This window comes from Dreissena polymorpha, chromosome 5 (assembly GCF_020536995.1).
Source record: "Dreissena polymorpha isolate Duluth1 chromosome 5, UMN_Dpol_1.0, whole genome shotgun sequence".
In the NCBI taxonomy this organism is placed as follows: Eukaryota; Metazoa; Mollusca; class Bivalvia; order Myida; family Dreissenidae; genus Dreissena; species Dreissena polymorpha.
The window spans coordinates 75000651-75021619 of record NC_068359.1 but is presented as its reverse complement, the minus strand read 5'-3'; the positions used below and the strand labels follow the sequence as shown (position 1 = coordinate 75021619).

Sequence of the window (20969 nt, the reverse complement as noted above, 5' to 3'; positions counted from 1 at the left end):
ATTGCCGGTATTTTTGTGAGTGACACAAATGAAATATCAACACGCGATCTTGACCACCTAAGTTTCCCCTTTTGATAAACTGCATACTAATCATCCATACAGAGTGGAGAGACGCACGTCGGTCTGCGTTCCAAACCAACCGTAATTTATCTACTTTTCAATAAATCACCATAGATGTCTTTTAATATGTCAGCCTAGACACCAGCAGCAGTTAAACAATAACACACAAAGCAATCTTTTGTTGTCTTAATTATTAAATATATACATTGAAATAGCTTATTGTACACACTGGTATGCATTATACACTCAACCATAACAGTATGATACCAATGTGTCAGGACAAAAAACACTTAACTCGAGACGGCGGATAACGCCAGTAGTGATTCCGTGAGGGAAGCGTTGCTAGCTAGTGTTATTTCTGTTTAATGTAAATCTTTCGCTCCAAACTCATCATCACTTACTATATGTTAAAAACTATATCACGAAAGTGATCACTAGTTTATGCTTGAAGAATGTTCTAAATATAAAGATCAACTATAAATAGTGAAGTTATATTTCTAGTTCATGCATTACACGTTTCGTTCTTTATTCATTGTACAATAAACGAAACATATGTTTACAGGTTTTTATGATAACTTGTAAATCTAGTATTGCGGTGTTCATTATTGTGTTCAGCATTCCATGCATTACTCTGCTTTTTTGTTCGATCTAAATTATAGATCTTCAAGTGAAGAACTTCAAATCAATAAAGTGCATACCTACTTATCCAATTTTATTTTGCATGGATCAGGAAGGGACAACTTTTATTTTGGACTTATATTTATACTTTCATAAAGGTAACACACTGGATGGACATGGAGGTCTTAGGTTAAACTAGGACCATCCAAAATGAACTATATTGTGCATGCGAGACTAATATTGCAAAATAGTGAACGCCACCGTGTTATGAATTATGAAATGTAACTGGAATATAACTGGGGATGTATCGAATGCGAATTAAAATCCATAACATTGATTGTCTTTGTATGTTACATATTAAAACTTAAAACATATATATATGTATCGATTTCAAACCCTGGACGTGCGCGGGCATAACAAATACAACCAAAATACGCATACTGTAATAATGCGTTTTAATTATGGTAAGAACATTCCGTACTCCAATTGCTTGATCATTTATTTATGTAACGCTTTAGGTTCACCTTGAAAACATCGGAGCGGAGGACATCATGGATGGCAACAATCGACTCATCCTTGGTCTCATCTGGACGACCATCCGTCTCTTTACGTTCCAGAATATAAAAACAGAAACGGTATTATCTTACACTAGAATTCCTCGCACGGTGCAAGCTTACGATCGAAAGAACTAGACATCTTAAAGAGTTAGAAGCGAAACTGCAACTTGTAGAACCCACCTGATTGATTTAGAATTGTGTTTGATGCTTAGTGCTGTTATTAGTGATCAATATACATTACACATAAGCTATACAAATACCTCGAGCATTAATACAGCGAATGTTGTTCTTTTAATGATTGTGATAAATTACCCAACAGTCGAACCTGATAACAGTATGTGCTGTGAAACATAGTAATTCACTTTTTTATATACGATTGAGCTTTAAAAGAAAGCATTATTGCACGGATTTGATTACTAAAATTTATATATATATATATATATATATATATATATATATATATATATATATATATATATATATATATATATATATATATATATATATATATATATATATATATACATACTCGCAGTTTGACAACATTATTTAATATTTAGTATTTTTCCAGGAAGGTGCTGATAAGATCATTGACACAAAATCTGTCGCAAACGCTCTGCTGCTCTGGTGTCAGAGGAAAACAGCTGGGTTTGTATAGCCTCTAAGTGATAATTACGGTGAATCTTGGACTGTGGATTGTTGTTCATCATTGCACTGTGAACAACCTTTTCATTTGGACAAATTATGTGATTTTAATAGTGTAACAGTAAAGTATATAAATGTTTTTTTTTGGTTATCTACATGGCTGTGAACTTTTTCAACAGTATAGCAGACATATCTAGGTGTTACTTTCGTAAGTCACTCTTTCATTGGTTAAGCTGGTTAAACACTGTTTACGGCAAATAAAACTTTCCTTACGGTAACTCCAGTCTTAGAAATGCTTGCGTGTTTGATGATTTTGGCAGTCTTGTATTGCAGATTAGGTTTTGCTCCCAATGTTTGCCAATGTGTTCCAATATAAAGTATTACGTCATATAATACAGTGTGTATTCACCAAGTTCACCTGTGTTTCACTTACAAACGTAGTATCATGTAACATTTACATATTTTAAATGTAATTATAGGCCGTCACATTTATAAGAGAGTTATTGCGATCACCTATGGCTATCTTTGCTGTATACCACATTGTGTGTTAAGTTGTTTACAATCATAGCAGTATACAACTACATGCTTATCGATTAGAATTATCGGCATGTATGCATACACATGTGGGCGTGATTTGAGCGAACTGCTATTGTTTTATTGAAACGTATTATCCCTTATACCAACGCTGCATATAAACGTTAACAATGTGTGTGCATATGCTTCACACTCATCGTAATTTTAATGCAGACTGATGTATAACATGGTGAAAATATTTCAAATTCGTGCATACAGTGCATATCATTCATATTAATTTTACTTTGACAACGCGTTTTTAAAGTGGAATCCCAATACAAATATTAAGTAAGTAACTGCATTTTTCATTTAGAAAATTAATTTCTTAATTAACGAAAGAAAAACATAACCCACATTAATTATATTAAACGCGCTACATTTCCCGTCTACACATTATCTACATATAAATTATAACGACTGGATTCGCGATAACTATGTAAACCTCGTCCAACAAACGAAAGATCCATTAATTGGTTAGTTGATTCCGTTAACCTAGATTAATCGAGTTTTAGTAAATCTAGCTCATTCCATGCGACGTCTATCAACCACGATGACCGACATCTGTGATCTGGGTATGTTGCAGGTATCCAAATGTGCAAGTAACCAATTTTACTAATAGCTGGAGTAACGGGCTCGCGTTCAACGCTCTGATACATGCACACAGGTATACTGTGTATTTCGATGTCTTGTGTTTTATGTTTTGACATATTGTTAATAGATACAGACCATCTTGAAGAAGAATAAATAATAAAATTGCTGTATTATTTTTTGAATGAACACAACTGTGTACGGTCTGGAAAACAAGACTAGAAAAACGTAAATATTTTTTGCAATTAATATATGTAAATGTTTATCCGATTTTATTTACCTAGTTCTTATTTGAAGATGTATGGAACAAAAACTGTATTATATATACAAATGGTGTTAGTTTCAATAATAATCTATACAATTGTATAGCTGTTAATGTAGATAAAGTTCATTGGTAATGACGATGTAGACAAATAGTTTATACTGTTTTATCAGGCCAGACTTAGTCGATTTTAAGAAGTTGGTTGCTGCAGACCACATTGGTAACCTTAACAATGCGTTCAATGTCGCTGGTAACGAGCTTGGCATTCGGAATATCCTCGATGCTGAAGGTAGCGCTTTCAATTAATTGAAAGCGTAGTTTGACTTTTTTTAGAAACACTATGTTTTTGTACCTACTAGTTAATTCGTAAAATTGCATATGATTTCAGCTTTATAAGTCGATATCAGTATAGAACAATGCCGACGGAGACCTTTATGGGCGTTTTACATATGTTTTTCAATCCAACTAAATGCCAAAAAATATTCTATTAGATTGGTAAAAAAAACACATGTATGAACCTGTTATGGCAGATTGAATGATGAATTAAGAGTAAATACATGTCATAATTATTGAAATATATACACAGAAAAGTATATGTATCCTAATACACCATAATTTATTTTGCGATTGTACAATGTCTGCGGTCGGAAAAATCGGACATAGGAGTTTGAGATGCAAGGTATAAACACTTTTCAGATGTGGACACGGAAGGACCAGACGAAAAATCCATTATGACATATGTAGCCTCATACTATCACTACTTTGTCAGGATGAAGAATAAAATGGTTAAGGACACGAACAATACCGAGGTTACTTTCACAATGATTATTTTCAAAATGTACATTCCAGTCGAGTGCTTCTATGCGTTTAATATCATTACCATAATTGTATGTTTTTTTACTACTTTGCCATGTTTAAATTACATTGGAATGTTTACATACTTGAACTAAAATTAGAACCCCACTTGACGATTTTTCAGAGGATAATCTGAGTTAAATGTTACGAACTCTGTAACAAACTATAATACAAATATCATTCATATGGTGTGTCATCCCTAAACTTCAAATTTTGCAAGAGGTATGTTGCGGTTTGCAATAAAGCCATTTATATTTTTTTTTTGTTTTATATATTGGCCTTTACATTATATATTTTGTCTCCGCTGTAAGATATTTTGCGCCCATGCATAGCACAATTGTTATATGCTAAGTTCGCATGGTGCACATGTATAAAATATTTGATATTTTAAATAAATGAGCTCCTTATAAATAACGTAAAATATCTGCATAGGAAGTGGATCGGATAGATTCAGAAAAGAAAAATCTGTGGATCATTTGGACCGATTTTGTGCAATTATGAATTACAACATTGGAGAGCAAAACACGAAACTTAATTTGTGTAAGTGTAGTAATTTGCAGGCAGTAACTTTAACTTACAATAGTTCTTCAATATTATTTTGTGAACTAATTGTTGGTGTATTATATCGGACGGCAATGTAAACATTTACATAATGTAACACAGTCTGCCCTCGCCATTCGACTGTAATTGATTCGGCCGTCTAGGTTTGTAAACCACTCTGAAACGTTTTGGATGTATTCCAGTGGTAAGCCTCCATGCATCTTTATGTACATATAATTGAGGTACACAGGGCAACGGGGAAAGGTCGATCATAGTTCATGGAAATCCTTTTCAAGAGTCTGAATTTATAAGTTCAGTTGTTGAATGTGTATTGTAATGCTTTCGATGATATGCCATGTAGTGCTTTATTATAATATAACATTCCTTTTTTTAATATGAGTTGTAAATATGAAAATCACTAATAAACAAGTTTTAGTAATTTCCACATAATTAAAAGAAAATGATTGTGCTCGCATATGTTTAATGAATACATATTATAATGTATAGTTTACGCTTTATTAAGGATTAAAATCATTATGATATCATAATGTTTCATTATTTGACATGAGAGACGTCAAATGAACAAAAGCAATACGCACTTATGTTTACCAAGAATCATGTTAAATGCTGTCAGTGTCTGTAAGCCCTGTCTACTCGATTTGGCTGCATGATTGTCACTGATCACTGTCATGTTTGGGTCCACAGATTTTTACACCTACCCAAAGCATGTATATGTATATGAACCGTTTACACAACAACGAAAGTGCACATATTATTTCATGGCATAAGTTTGGGAGTAAACACAATGTTTTAAATATAGGCTCTGTATTCAAAAGCACCAACGTAAAATCGTAGCTTCGGTTTTACATACTCGAACTCATTAGAACACGTGTTCAATAAGAATCAATAAGAATGCCAATGATTGTTGCTTAATCAGTAATGCAAATGTAATTATTGCAATCCTATTTTCCTCTGAAAAACAATTGAACATGAACCAACCACAAAATGACCCGAAAGGAAAGTTATTATATAAACTAGGCTTTGCTCTGACCATATTGCCTGTTCTCTTAAGTGTCAGGAACGGGCCGTACATCGAACGGGCAAGGGGATAATACACACGTCGGCCACACAGCATGAAAAGGCAGGTAACGCCCTGGTCAGCACCACGCCGACTAATGTGGAAAAAAGGTAGGAGACGTAGTGCAGTTTAAAAGAAACTTACTTTTGCATTTGACTAGTATAATTCCGAAAAATGCGAACGTTACACATTAATTAAATGCTCTTAAATGGTTAAGTGTTCCCTTTGCAGATGGCATCTGCATTTTAAATACCATAGTGTTCAACAAATAGTTCAAACTTGACTTAAATAGCGTACAGCTAAAATTGGAAAAGCGTATTGGAAAAAATGGTATTTTCTTACCCTTACGTGTTTCCGTTTCCACAACCCGGACGGGACTCCCGCTATTTAATTGAGTTAAGATATACCGTTTAGCGATTTTACTACTCCTCCTGTCAAAAATCTAAACCAGGACAATACTAAACCGCATCGCTACGTAATTATCTGTGTTAAGTCAGAATTAAATGTAAGTGCCTACCCCTTCTATATTATTGTTATCGCACATTAAATAACCATTGTGTCTATTTTTCAACCTTAAGAAATATGGGTCAGAAGCCCCCGGCCCCTCCTTCGACCTTCAAGCTGAATTCTCTAAAGGCACCTCAGGCTGTCACCAATCAGCACAAGCCAGCACTGGAAAACATAGACAAACAGGTGCTCCACGCGGTGGACAACCACGCTATACAGGTAAACCTTTTGTAGTTTTGGTGGCAAAAAAGAGTCATGATTTATAAATGTGAAGATGTTTTGGTGAAAAGGGAAACCATTGCTCTGGAATTTAAGTAGGTATAATTGTACGATGCCCGCTGTATAAACCAGTAATAATGGCTACACTTTACTTCCAACGGGCCACGGATCTGTAGCACAGAGCGTGTTACCTAAACAGAATATGAATCAATCGCGTATAGGTAATAACCAGATAAAATTATTTTGCATTAGGGATCAGGCTGAAGAAGGATGATACTTCCTGTCTCATGTTATGATAAACGGTGTGCAAAAAAAGAATTCAAACCCTGGTTGTGTTTTAATTGTTCTTATCATCTCTCAAAAAGTAAATTTATTTTATGGATTGATTTGCTATGCAATGACTCAATCTTTGTATGTGTTAAGGTGTCTGTATATGAATGCCCTCCTGTGTGTATGTACTAAGGAGTATTTGCATTACGAAATTAATAGTTGTATGTTTTTTGGAGTTAAACATAACCCTTTTTATATGTGTGTCTTTGAAGGTATCCAAGAGTGAGCACAGCAACGTACGTGAGCTGATTTGGGACCTGATATATTCCAAGAACATCATCAACGAGCTTGAGAGAGTAAGGTGTGTATAGTGAATACTACTTATTATTATTGAAAAAAGCAAACTTGCGGCAGAGTTTTGACTTAAGTTTACACTGAAATTAAGTCATTATTTGGCTTGGGCTATATTCATTGCTTTAAACATATATAATGTAAACATATTGAGTAGCAGGTAAACAACATTATTGTAAGATTTCATTGCAAACAAGTGATTAGTTATATCACCACATGTCTTCGAACTTTGAATACCTGTTCTTGTCTGTATTCAATTTCAGCAAATGCATTAATAATAATTGAAACACATGTAGTTATCTCCATACTATTTGTCTGCTTTAAATCGGATCTTGTATTCGCTGAATCTGGGACCAGTAATGTTTACGAGCGTCATGCGATCAATAGAGTAAGCGTACTGTCAAAGTACACAATCATAATGAAAAACATGGACACATAACTATTTATGTATGTGTTTATGTATGTTTTGGTGTTTACATTTCTTTTCCATTGGAAAATATTGTTTTATAATATTAAGATAGTGGTTGGAGTATATTGTCTTCAGATTTGATTTAACACTAATGCCGGATGGTGTACACATTGGATGTAAAAGGCATGCTAATTGATTATGTATGGAACGTGCGAATTAATTATTTGCCAAGTCTTGAAATGTGTGACGTTGTTAAACTTTAACTGTATAAGATTTTTCAATAATTGTTTTTCATATACGCCAGAAATAATAAACACATAATTAACAGAGTGTGCTTATTGTAGTTACAACCGCTGCATCAACTGTCTTAAACACACGTATTATGAAATGTGCTTGAATTTTAAAACGGAACACTAATCTAGGTCATGACACATTTAAAATTGTTTCAAAATAAGAAATCAAACCAAAATGAATTATGTGACTGAGACAACCTTTGTTTCATAAAACGGAATCAATAATATATGCACATGTGAATAACAAAAGTTGTTTAAGTATTACGGAGATACTGATTACACATTTTATAGATTACATCATAAATGATCAAAGAACCGAGGACATTACAGTCGATATTGTATACCATTACTAACCACTCATGTTTAGTCGTTAAAATATGTATGTTGAAATCGCAAGTTTAAATCAAACCCAACACATTCTAGTCCATCTATAGTGTTCCCAAATGCAAATTTAGATATGTTAATGCACTGTATTGTATTATATGTATATAATATACGTAACTTCGTCCATATAACAAGTTAGCCCTTTTTCTAAACATTCCAAGAGTATTCCAAAATACGAATGGAATTGATTTTAAAGAACCTATCATTATACAATAAAATAATCAACGGAAATAAAATTGTCGTCGGAATATTGCCTTACTTCCTATTACAGTATGAATGAAATTTGATTGCAGTGGATTAAAACATGGTATAACTTTTATATTCTACACAGTTATACAATAAAATAAAATTTAAAACAAAATTAAATGGTTAAGTGTTCTCCAAGGAGCTCACTGGTGTGTCTACCAGACTTTAATTCCAACTTCAGTATAGAGCTCAACAGTGCGTTTGATGTTTGGTGTTATAGATTATAACATAAACGTAAACTTCAGGGGTACAAAATGTTGATCCATGTGTCTACCTCTTGTCATTGTCTTTATTTTAGCTATTGTTAAATGTTCAATGATATATAACGTCATACGTATGAATACGAACTTACGCTAATGTGATCTCTAGTCCTGGATTGTTATCATCCGTGCATTTGCTGATGAGACTTGAGTCAGTTTTTCGCACAACTATACCCATAGTTCTTCCCAAAACTGTTCATGAAAATTATATAACGGACATTTAAACATCTAAAGCTAAAACACAGCGCAACTGCACCATACGATAAAATGTTCATTCCATATTCTAACGACTCTGTGATGTTCAAGGTAAGGGAGAATCTAGAAATCATTCAGTATACCGAAATACATATATGTCAGCTACATTGTACATATACCTTTTTGGAAATTCATTACTACTCGTCCCATATAACACCTTAATATGCTGACCAATTTGATGCAATACAAACATTGCGGGTTCTGTATAACTTGTTAAAAAATGGGTTAATGTACATTAAATTTAAATAAATTACTACACAATGACGTATCACGAATTGACGAGTAAATAAGGTGACTATGGAAAAGAGCTATTAACATAAGATTCATGAAAGCGAAGCACTTAAAATGGGTGGACCAGGGTAAACTATAAACACTTGTCTGTCTTCACCCTTAATAGCAATCCTTGCACATGTCGAACAAGTATGCATTCCCTATTAACTTACAATGTTCAAACAAAGTTGACAACTGTTTTTTATCTTTAACTAAACTACAAATTATCGATATTACAAGGCAAACTCCGCTATTCACGTTCACCAAACAAGGGTAACAATTTGATAGTAAATTTTATCTAAACATGTTCTTTTTTAAAACACCTGCTTAGTGTTTCCTAACTAACGTTAAGTTGTTTACAAAAAGGGAATAACTGCAACGCCTTGTAACGTAATGAATATTTAGGGGCAGTATCGTTTATATATAACAATTGAATTTTAGAAAATTATTAATAAATCTTTCAGCACAACAGCCATTATTATATCAAAATAATTCTTGAATTTTCTAAGCATTAATTGGTGTTTGATTATGCAAATATAATAGTATAAAGTCAATATTGTTTTTACATTTTTCAAACAACATTAATTTGGAAAATGACAAATTTCATAACTAAATGTACATGGGTATGCGATTCTTAAGGTTATATATATAACAGATACCAAGACAGATAAAATGTGTTATAGATGTCAAAAAGATTGCTTATCGAAATACAGTTATTGCATTGAGAATTAAAATCTAATCAACCAATCTCCGTCACACCGGTCAAATGTAATAATGTTATCTGACGAGTTTGCTACCGCGTCATTGAATGATTGAGGAAATACATTAGCGAATCGGCAAATCAACGATAAGCAAGTACGAAAAAATTAAACTAATATATATATAATTAATACATATATATATTATATATATATATATATATATATATATATTATATATATATATATATATATATATATATATATATATATATATATATATATATATATATATATATATATATATTGACGAATCCAAGTTGGATATGGCCATGTTTGTTGGCTCTAAATATTAACATATTAACTTCATTAGGGAAGTCAGTCCACATATGACAATCGACCCATGTTGTAAGCTAGACCGCCAGGCCTTGCTTTGATGTTGTTTAGATATAGTACATTACGAACCTTTGAAAGTGTTTTTTTAATTAATCACCAAAAAAAAATCGCAATGAAAACTGAAATGGCCTCTCGTACATAATTGTGCTTCAATGACTATGTTACTGCCTTATAACGATGTGAATAACATTGGAACAGCTCCTTTAGCAAAGAATTAATGTACAAAATAGGGGGTGATAACAAAGTGAAAAATCAGTAAAATTAACATGTATATATACTCAGATCATATTAATTATTAAACAACATACATATAATTCTTTCAGAGTTATCTTCCGCTGGTTAGCTACAAAGAACCTGAAGGATATGTCGTTTACTGACGTACAGCCCGGTACTCCTGAGGAGGTGCTCATGGGATTGAAGACACGAAAGACCAAATACGCTAAGGTGTTCGATACCATGTGCACGTATGTGGGCAGTTAACACTCAGTGTTGTGTGACATGTAAACAAAATGATTGATTGTATTTTAACATAATCATCAGTAAAGTTAAACGATGACAAATGAGTATCGTATGTCCAAGTTTATGTCCGCAATCTTGCTATTATAATGCAATTTCTACGAGCAATGTGTGAAGTATTTTAACGAACGAAATATCTATGGAAAAATACTTTTAAGAAGATAGTCTTCTTTACCTGATTAAGTATCAAATTTAATGATACGAATCATGATATATTTTCATGTGTATTTATGCAAATTCATATAAACTGATATAGCATATATTTTATTTGCATATTTAGCTTCATTATTATAAGCCTACATATAAACATTATTTACAACATGACCTACGCTCCAGGAGTGAAATAACGTAATGCCCAATATTGTTTATTACACAGTTATTATAACACTAGTTATATAACTGTGAAATGACGTCATAGTTTTGACGAAATGACGTCATTATTTCAGCGAATTTTTTCACTTAAACTCTTGTACAATGTGAATAAACGGTGAAAAGAGCATTAATTAAATAAAAAGAAAATGTGTTGGTCATGTTATAAATAGAATCTTCGGCAAGCCTCGTTTTTATCTTTATTTGGATGACTCGTTTAATAAATTCAATACAAAACGACCACTCATGCAAGATCATATAAATATTAACAGTATACTAATTTTCAATATTTCATTATTTTATATATCAAGAAGATATAATTGTTACGACTTATAATACTTTTCTAAAAACCTATATAATAGCAATGATCCGATTGTAAAGATTGATGTTCTTCTTGTTATAGAAATGCAGAACTGCACTCAGAAATAATCAGAGGTTACGCGAAGGGTGTCGGCTACCTTCCTGGTCAAACTTTCACGCCCGAAAAGCCCGACCACGCGTGGAACGCTGTGAATATTTTCGGTACATGGTGCCTCTTCGACGCAGACTGGGGAGCACGCGCTGTCATCGAAAAGCAGGACACGGATGAAAATTTACAATATACACTCGAAGAATTTTACTTTCTTACGGAGCCCGCACACTTTATATACTCCCATTTCCCGGTCGATCCGAAATGGCAGCTTCTGGAAAGATCAGTATGTGGTGTAAAGTGTCCTGTCTTATCATGTTAAAGTTGCTACTTCCTTTTTAGCGGACAGCTTATAAACACATATAATGAATAGTTATATTTTTGTTATATAAATGAAATTTGTGAAAGTTTAAACAGACACAAATCGAATTGCAAGTGTTAACTTGTCAGTCAGGCTGTCGCTGAGCAATAATATTTACATATGATATTGTAACCTAACTTTGTTGTACGACGTTAAGTTAGCCTTTCTTCAGTGTTGTTTTTCACCAAATGTCTTTCAGGAATCTGTACGTAAAGCGCAAGTACGTAAAAGATATTGGGCAATATTTACACAATCGGATTATCTCCGCTAATAAAATAGTAAAATAAAAAGTTTGTGAGAGGTGTTCAATTATTTAAAACGAAATTATGTTAAAAAACGAAATTTATACACTTTATACAAACATAGACTAAAAGTAATACGACTAGATTCCAAGTGGGTACTGAATGTACGACTTTTCAGCGTAACAAAAACATGATGGTAGCCATCGCCTTCATTAACTATTCAATCATGTTTTGTTAATATCCGTGGCTCACGTATGCCTGTATAGAATACTCACAACTATGATATCATAAAAGTGAGCGGTATTCAAGATCAAGCAAAACAGGCCATATGTTATAACAAAATTATTATACTGCATATACAGTTGTTATAAGTACATATATCAAATTGTTAATTTAGTATTGACCATCATCATATGTGTCAAATAAGCTTTTTGTAAGAAGTGGCTTTGTTGTGGCCATTTGTAAGACCTATCGTTTAAGGTAAAGGTTCATCTTTATAGATAACTCTTGAGCAATTTGAGAACATGCCATGTATGAGAACTCCGTTGTTCAAATATGGGCTAGAGCTCGTCAGTCACCGTACGGCGGTCGTGCATGGTCACGGAGAGATCAATATTCAACTGCGTTATCCCGAAAACAAACCATGTGTTGCCTTCAGCTTCAATATGCAGGTGCGACTGGTTTCTTATCATAATTGTGTGTCAGACTGCGCTACCCCGCACCAGGACTGATTGTTACTGTCAGTTTCAGTATACATATAAAACTGGTTGTTTGCCAGTGTTGGTGCAATATACCGCGTACCCGGGTGGAGTTTTGTTTGTGGTCTTTACAATGATAGTTTTCAACTGCAAACATAATTTTAATATTTCTTTAATTCCAAATACTCAGAATAGGCGTGCGGGTAACAATGTAAACAAAAAGTGAATAAAAAATATGAACATATTTATATTAATTCAATTATGGGCAGATGATTTGTTCATACCGTGATATGTAAAGTATGATGATTTGTGAGCTTATGTTTCAATTGCAGTTTGAGAACGGTAACAAGGAGTACAACGGTGTCAAGCTAAACCGCTATGTCATGCATGAGAATATCGAGTGTGTGGCTTCGTTCAGACTCCGCCTTCCCCAGAATGGCTCGTACTTTCTTAACATCTACTGCAAAGAGAACTCACCAGCCAACAAGGACAACGTTTACGAGGAAGTATAACTGCTGCAAGAGTAGTGACTGATGACCCAATATCCTGGCCTCTGCGATTGTTTACTAATTCTTTAATGAGTTATTTAAAAATGTAGCCAAGTAATTAGAAACTAGTTAGCTAGTTTAACGTTAAGAATTAATTGAAAATACAAAAGTTTAATCAAGAAATAAAGCAATTTACAATAACAATTAGCGAGAAATTTTCGCTTCAGAAATAAAGTCAACTCTTTATCAAATTGTACTCCAGTTCTCATGTAGATTATTACACCATCAAATATGTGCGCACTATTTACTTTTACTTTGAAACCGTTTTTTGGAGAAAGCATTTGGGCATTTGAATTTGACTGTTCAATACCCCTTCTTTATATGACATTAATCACTTACAAACTATTGCAATCTTTATATTTAGTTTAAGGTAGCGCACCTCTAATGGGCACATATCCAAATATAATCTAAGTAATTATTTTCTTAATCAGAATCATTTCACTGAACTACATGCACATTTGTAGGTAGGCTTTCCATGCTTTTTAAAAAAATATACCGATTTTTTCAAAACCACCCCCACACTCGGCTTTTGTCCAGTTTATTTTCACCCCTGGGGTATATAAAAGTTCCATAATTCATTCAAATTTCCAAATATGGGCATGCAGTTGGTGTGTACAGATGCTGTAAAGGTGTTTAAAGTTTAAACAAGATGAAATAAGTATTCTTTTACAGACATTTATTTTTTACAAATTTTTATCTATGGAAGAGCGCCATGAAATGTAAGTGATTTCAGCCAAGTAAAAATTGGGTTGGTTAAAAACAAAGTGTCATAAAATTCAAAATAGTATCATTTAAGTCATATTTTAAACTTAGTTTTTATAGAAACACTATATACAGCAAAAATACCAAGAAATAGACAGATTTACCGTTTACTTTTTGAAATAAAAATAAAAATGCAACATGCTTGGTTCGTATTTTCAACAGTAAATCACCCAATTTCGCCATAACGTTGTTTTAATTTTAATAATTGAAGAATGTGCATAAAAATTGCAACATATTTAACAATAAATATAGCTTATATGCCATACTAAATCAAATTATGTTAGAAAATAAATAAAACGCGTCGCAAAAAAGTATACGTCGTCGGCAGGATTCGAACCTGCGCGGGAATATCCCAAAATATTTCTAGTCTATCGCCTTAACCACTAGGCTAAGGCACCTAATAGTAGGCTCTTCAACCTTCGAAGAAATCGCGGGAAATCATTAGAGGTGCGCTACCTTAATTGCATAAGAAAGCTACGTATGGCGCTAACCTATGCATTTGGCGGGACGCCTAAAGAGAATGATTACTCATTCATTCTTTCCGACATACGAAGAAAACCCAACATAGCACTATTTTTCTAATATTAATTACGCTATCTACACAATGTTCATTCTGAATCCGATTCGATGAATTTGAACACAATTAAGACAGCCATAACAACGGACGACATACTTTCCTAAATAACAACGTATTTAAGACTAAGATGATCAGAACTATTAGTTATACCAAAATGACCGTTCGCTTGACATCAAAATACTTATATAATTGTTGATACTCACATTCGAAACTCAACACACGAATATCACCTAAGATCATTTCTAAACTTGATATTTTCCCAGTTTTTTTATTGGACTTTTTTAAAAAGGACTAATGACATCGATGGTCACTGTTTAAAAAAAATGATTTTGTAGAAGTGAATTTTGAATACTCTTTATACATGGATTATTATCAGACCAAATTGGTTTTGTTGTGTTTGTTTTCGTTGTTGTGAAACATGCATTGACAGTGTCATCTAATCACAATGCTTTCAATATGCTTTATCTCAGGTGTGCGAGTACAAGATAGTTCAGGAGGAGTTGGCGGGCAAAAAACCTGAGCCGTTCCCATGTTCCGACCGCCAGTGGGGCCCTGGGTTTGATTTCCTCAGGTGGGGCTAGTGGTTTTAAAGGCTTATCTAGCGGTCAGAAAAGGGGCATTATTTCCTTTCTTAAACAAACCGTTTAAATATATTTATCATCTATAGCATAATTATGGTAAGGTTAACTCTAAATATGACTATGTGTTATAACTCTAAAGTCTAAACTTTGTCTGCCCTATGTTATAAATATTAACATGTCTAAATTAAACATATTTATATTGGCTTTAAATAGGCGTTGCCAGACCAAATGTGTTTCATTTTTGGGTTTTGTTTGCGTTTAAATAGGACCCATGTGTTTTATAAAAAATAAGCAATTCAACACAGTAAATTATTTAAGAAAATAACACATTGAAACTGATGGTATTGTCTTTAAGTATACAGCACACACATATTGTACCAGTTCGACTTATGCCAACATTAGGATATATCAATCCATGATGTTACTATTTATCATGTACATATACTATTTGTATTTAATCGGGCCGCTTAACTAAGTGAGTAGAGCACTGGGCTACAAATCGCATTTAAATAATCAAATGAAGTTCGATTTCTGTTTCGGTCACATTAATAATATGTTGTGTGGTCATACATTTATATTTGAGGCCATTATCATATCTCCGAATTAAGATGGTTGTCAGTTACAAGAATAAATGTATGCTGTACGAATCGGTAATTTAGCGAACCCACTAAATCGACATTATTGATATGACTTTGAGATAGCATTTGTTTCAACATTGGAAGTATGTTAGTTGCTGAGGTAAGTACTGGTGCGCCACCGGCATTGTCAATATATTAACTGACAGCCGACACATCGCTGAATTACTGTTGAAAACGAAATAAAGTCTAAACAAACTACCTGAAACATATCTTCTTAACATAAACCACCACTTGACTGATAGGTATGGTCTGGAAACAAAACAGCAGGAGTTGACAGTTTTTACAAGGGATGGGAAGGTCGAGCTTCAGTTCACAGTCCCGAAGATCATAAGGTTCCACGCAGAGCTGAAAAACAATCGCAGCTCGGGCTCTGAGCTCGGAGGCTACTGTATGTACAGGATAGTAGAGAACACCGCTTTCGTCAATATTACCGCACCGGCACGCGGCGAATACTGCCTCGAGATATACGCGAACGATCCATCGACGGAAGGCACTAGCCTAGTCCACGTAGCACAGTATATGATCGAATGCAACGAAGACGTGAAAGCCGAACCTTTGCCAAAACTTCCAGGCGGCTATCTGGGCGAGAAGCCGAAATTTATCCAATTAGGCCTTACAACATTGAGCCATCAGAATCCAGTCATCGACCTCGAGAAAAACTCAGTTGAGATCCGATTAACCTTGGCCAAGGATATAAGTTTAATCGCGGAACTTATCCATGCCGCTTCCAATGAGGTGTACTCAAATTGTGTCTTTACTCAGACGCAAGGCTCGGTTGTTAGGATCGCGGTCGTGATGCCCAACACGGGCTTCTACAAGCTACAGCTCTATTGCAAACCCGTCGCCGATACGAGCAATCAGTTTGCTGGCGTGTACAATTACTTAATCAATTGCAAGAAGATTACCCAGCCGGTACACCCTTTCCCCACGCAGTACGAACAGTGGGAGGAAGGCTGCCTCCTGGAGACGCCAATGTACCTGCATCGAGATTACGGCAACGAAGTTCTGTTCAGGGTTGCCGTTCCAAAGGCGACGGCGGTCGCGGTTATCGCTGGTGACAAGTGGACGCACTTGCAGGCCTCGCAAACAGGCATCTGGGAGGGCAAGGTCAAACTCGGATCATTTTACGACAAAGAGACAGAGGTCACCGTAAATGCAAAATACAGTGGTGGTTCTAAACGTTACAGCACGTTGCTAAAATATAACAATTAACCGTTTGTGTCGGATAAATAAACAGGATTTGTTTAAGTAAACATTTTCAATTATGTTATTTTATATAAAATTATATGTGCAGTTTGCCCTCTTTTCTCATGTTTAATCCTTTTAATAAATGACTAACTATTTGGTGTGTATCTTTCCACAGTAATAGTTAATATTTATTTACTGTATTTCTCCTTGATTCGTGACTTTAATTATCAATGAATAAAATTTAAGCGTTTATAGGTACATGTACAGTTGTACAAACTGCTTTTATTGTTATTTGCTATTATATGGCCACAAACATGTAGTACTTAGAAATGTAAGAAACCAGTTCATCGGTTCGTAAAATCGTATGATATAATTTAACATACATTTATCGTTACAAACGAAGACACCTTTCAGCAACAGCCTACTTAATACACAGTTATTGCAGATGTTAGTCAACATTTATGCAAATCTTACACTTGTATGTCTAATTTGTTTGTTTATATCTGTTTTGTGATTGTACTGGTTATTTTGCAGAGATGATTGTATTCAATTCATCTTTCAGAACATCTAGTAAAAGTGTATTTGCTCTGGTCCTTTTATTATGATTCTAAACGTTAGATAAAAATCATTTTTGTTTAGGTGCAAGAATGTATAATGTATTATAGTTCTATGATAATTATTCAGATAAAAACTGTTTACTGATAAGCCTTAGGAAACATTTCAGTATTTTTTTCAATTATTTAACTACATAGAGAATGTAATGAGTACAAAACACGCAACTATTAAAATATTTTTTACTCTCTGTCCTGTTTGCTGAATTTATTTATGTTTTATTCATTTAGAATATGACCAAACAGAATATACTTTACCATAGGTGACGTTATTTCAAGTCCTAAATGAATAACTTATTACATAATTATATCTTAAATGATTTGGTTAATCCAGCTGATTTTTCTGCTATAAGCGGGAACAGTACTGCTAAAAAGACTTTCGAATTTGTGCATATTATTTAACACATTTATTATTTTCGTTTTAATTGTTAACCAGATTTTTGTTATTGACAACCCATAACATAATTGTTAGTGGTGTTGTTCCTGTTGTAGTATGGCAGATAATAAAACGTATTTAAATGGAGCCATAGCAATGTAAATGTATTAATATTAATTAAAGTCAGTTAAATACGACAATTATCATTACATGTGCTTGTTTACATTGTTATGTGTATATGTTTCTCTCAAAACCACTTATGCACGGAACGTTTTTGCCCTTTTTTACCTTAAGTGCGCGTTAAATTGCCCTTTTTCAAAGTAATGCTTCATGCCCCTTTTCCCTCCTGGGAAAAACACTACGTAAAAGGTCGTTATCACAGAAAATCCATTGATTTGTTTAAACCAAATATACGCATTTTTTATTGATGTCCTACATAGGTAGATTTGTGACGTTGTAAAGTACATGGATTTGATGACACCATCTGTAAAAATTGATGATATATTAAATTGTATTAAAGAAGATTAAACCATTTGATTCAAAATTAAAAACACTCTTGTTCTAATTAAATGTGTGCATCAGCTAGCTTAGTTGTATTCTGTTAGCATGCTTCTGAACTTTATTTGCTAGTATTCAGCATAATTTAAAGAATCAATCAAAGTCAAATTTTACAATCTTGTTCGTTTGTTCACTCGTTCTTTAACGAGTTTTTCTAATGTGTCAACACTTCATTTTTTGCATCTATCTATATATGTTACCTTATATCGGTATAATGCAGAATCGATTGTAAGTCATTGTTGTATTTTGTATTTCTGTGTTTTAAACTTGTATATTAACTTACAACATTCTATGAATTATATCAAATATTAGCAGACATCGATGGAATGAATTAGTTCGATTTTAAAATTGTTGATTATGTCAAACTTGCAAAATGTTGTGTGTTTCATGTACTAATAGCTGTTTTCATTAATTTAAAACTATGAATACATGTCTCAATAAATGTGTGTTATTTTTTGCACATTTTAATGTCGAAACAATATTTGTGGTATTATATGCATGGTATGATTTTGGAAGTTTTTGTTGTTTTTAGCTCGACTATTCTATATGAAATATATATAGTTGAGCTATCCTACTCACCCCGGCGTCGGCGTTTCCGTTTCCGAGCAGTTTCCGTTTCCGTTAGCGTTAGCGTTTAAGTTTTCGTACTACCCCAATTATTGTCATTGTCCCTAGACATATTGTTTTCATATGTTCCATACTTGTTTACCAACATGACCCCAACCTATAAACAATAGCAGACAGTTCTATCAAGCATTTTGTCATAATTGTTGCCCCTTTTACACTTATATAATTGAACATTAATTGACCCCAACCTATAAACAAGAGCATACAACTGTATCAAGCATTTTGACATAAATATTGCCCCTTTTATACTTAGAAAATATATATTATTGATAAATCTATGTTAACCTTTGCGTACAACCCCAAATATTTCCTATATCCTTTGACATATTGCTTTTATATTTTGCATACTTGATTACGAACATGACCCCAACCTATAAACAAGAGCAGACCCCCACAGTATCAAGCATTTAGACATAATTATGGCCCTTTTAACACTTAGATAATTGAGCACTTTGCTTAAATTGCCATAACTTCTTTATTTATGATCACATTTTATTATTACTTTGACAAAACAACACTTACCTGAATACCACAATGGATTCCACCCAAACAATACCCCACGCCCCTACCTAGAATCTCTCCCCCCCCCCAACCTTCCCCCCAATTTTTTTTTAAACATCATCTAATAAATTACCACACCCCACATTAAACCCCCCTCTCACCCCCTATCCCCTACCCCCCCACCCCCCACCCCCCCCCCAAAAAAAAACAAACAAGTGTTTTTTTTAAATCATCTAATAAATTACCCCATCATACATTATATCCCCCTCTCAACCCCCCCCCTACTCCCCCCTACCCCTAACCCCTCTCATCTCCCCCCCAAACAAAGTTTTTTTTTTCCTTTTTTTATTTTTGAAAGATCGTCTAATAAATTATTGATTATGAACAATTTCCCCATGATGGCTTACGTTATACTGTTAAGCACTCGAATATTCGAGCGCGCTGTCCTCTGACAGCTCTTGTTATTAATCAGATTTGGATAATGCTTGTTTTATCACAATAAGCCAACATATATTCTTTCTATAAAGAATGCATTCCTCTGCTTTGCGCAATAAACAATTGCCTGCTGCTATTGCGTTAAATTGTGTAACATCAGTGCCATGTTTCTAGTTGGCTTATGTCTTTAGTCAAAAACCTTAACAATTAGAAGGTGCTTTCAATATAAGCTTTAACAACACCATCTAGAAACAATCGCTGATAAACTTGCAACGTTAGAACTTGTGTATCAACGAAGATACCAATATTCTCTTACAAACACATTGTGTTAATTACAATTGTTTAGGATGCATATTATAACAAATTATAAATCCAAGTATGTTTTCTCTATAGAGTTGTTTCCTGACAAAATAAAAGCGCACATGTATTGCATTTATATTTTTTAACATTTATACAGTATATGTTTAAGTAAAGATAAACGGCCACTGTCGTTGTTTTGTTATAACTTCATTTCGTCTCTGCTGATTGACTGATAATATGTACAACCTTTATAAATACGCGACTTTATAGACACAAAACACACACTTGTTTTAAGTATTTGAAGTATGGCAAAGTGCTTGGAACACTTGTGTTAAAAA

General features: G+C 33.7%; 1 protein-coding gene across 3 annotated transcripts in view; it reads left to right on the top strand.

Moving 5' to 3' along the window:
- Positions 1–20023, top strand: part of LOC127831756 (lim and transglutaminase domain protein ltd-1-like) — a 36010-nt gene extending 15987 nt beyond the window's left edge. For 2 of the 3 annotated variants that reach the window (XM_052356794.1, XM_052356796.1), the window contains 14 exons: positions 1197–1313; positions 1807–1883; positions 3037–3117; positions 3477–3592; positions 4000–4112; positions 5771–5886; positions 6355–6502; positions 7045–7133; positions 10658–10798; positions 11623–11914; positions 12732–12902; positions 13262–13435; positions 15287–15387; positions 16278–20023. In XM_052356794.1, the coding sequence (XP_052212754.1) occupies positions 1197–1313; positions 1807–1883; positions 3037–3117; positions 3477–3592; positions 4000–4112; positions 5771–5886; positions 6355–6502; positions 7045–7133; positions 10658–10798; positions 11623–11914; positions 12732–12902; positions 13262–13435; positions 15287–15387; positions 16278–17247 (2706 nt within the window). In that variant the 3' untranslated portion in view covers positions 17248–20023. The remainder of the gene's footprint in view (positions 1–1196; positions 1314–1806; positions 1884–3036; positions 3118–3476; positions 3593–3999; positions 4113–5770; positions 5887–6354; positions 6503–7044; positions 7134–10657; positions 10799–11622; positions 11915–12731; positions 12903–13261; positions 13436–15286; positions 15388–16277) is intronic. The other variant, XM_052356795.1, reaches the window with a different exon arrangement.
- Positions 20024–20969: the final 946 nt, after the last annotated feature.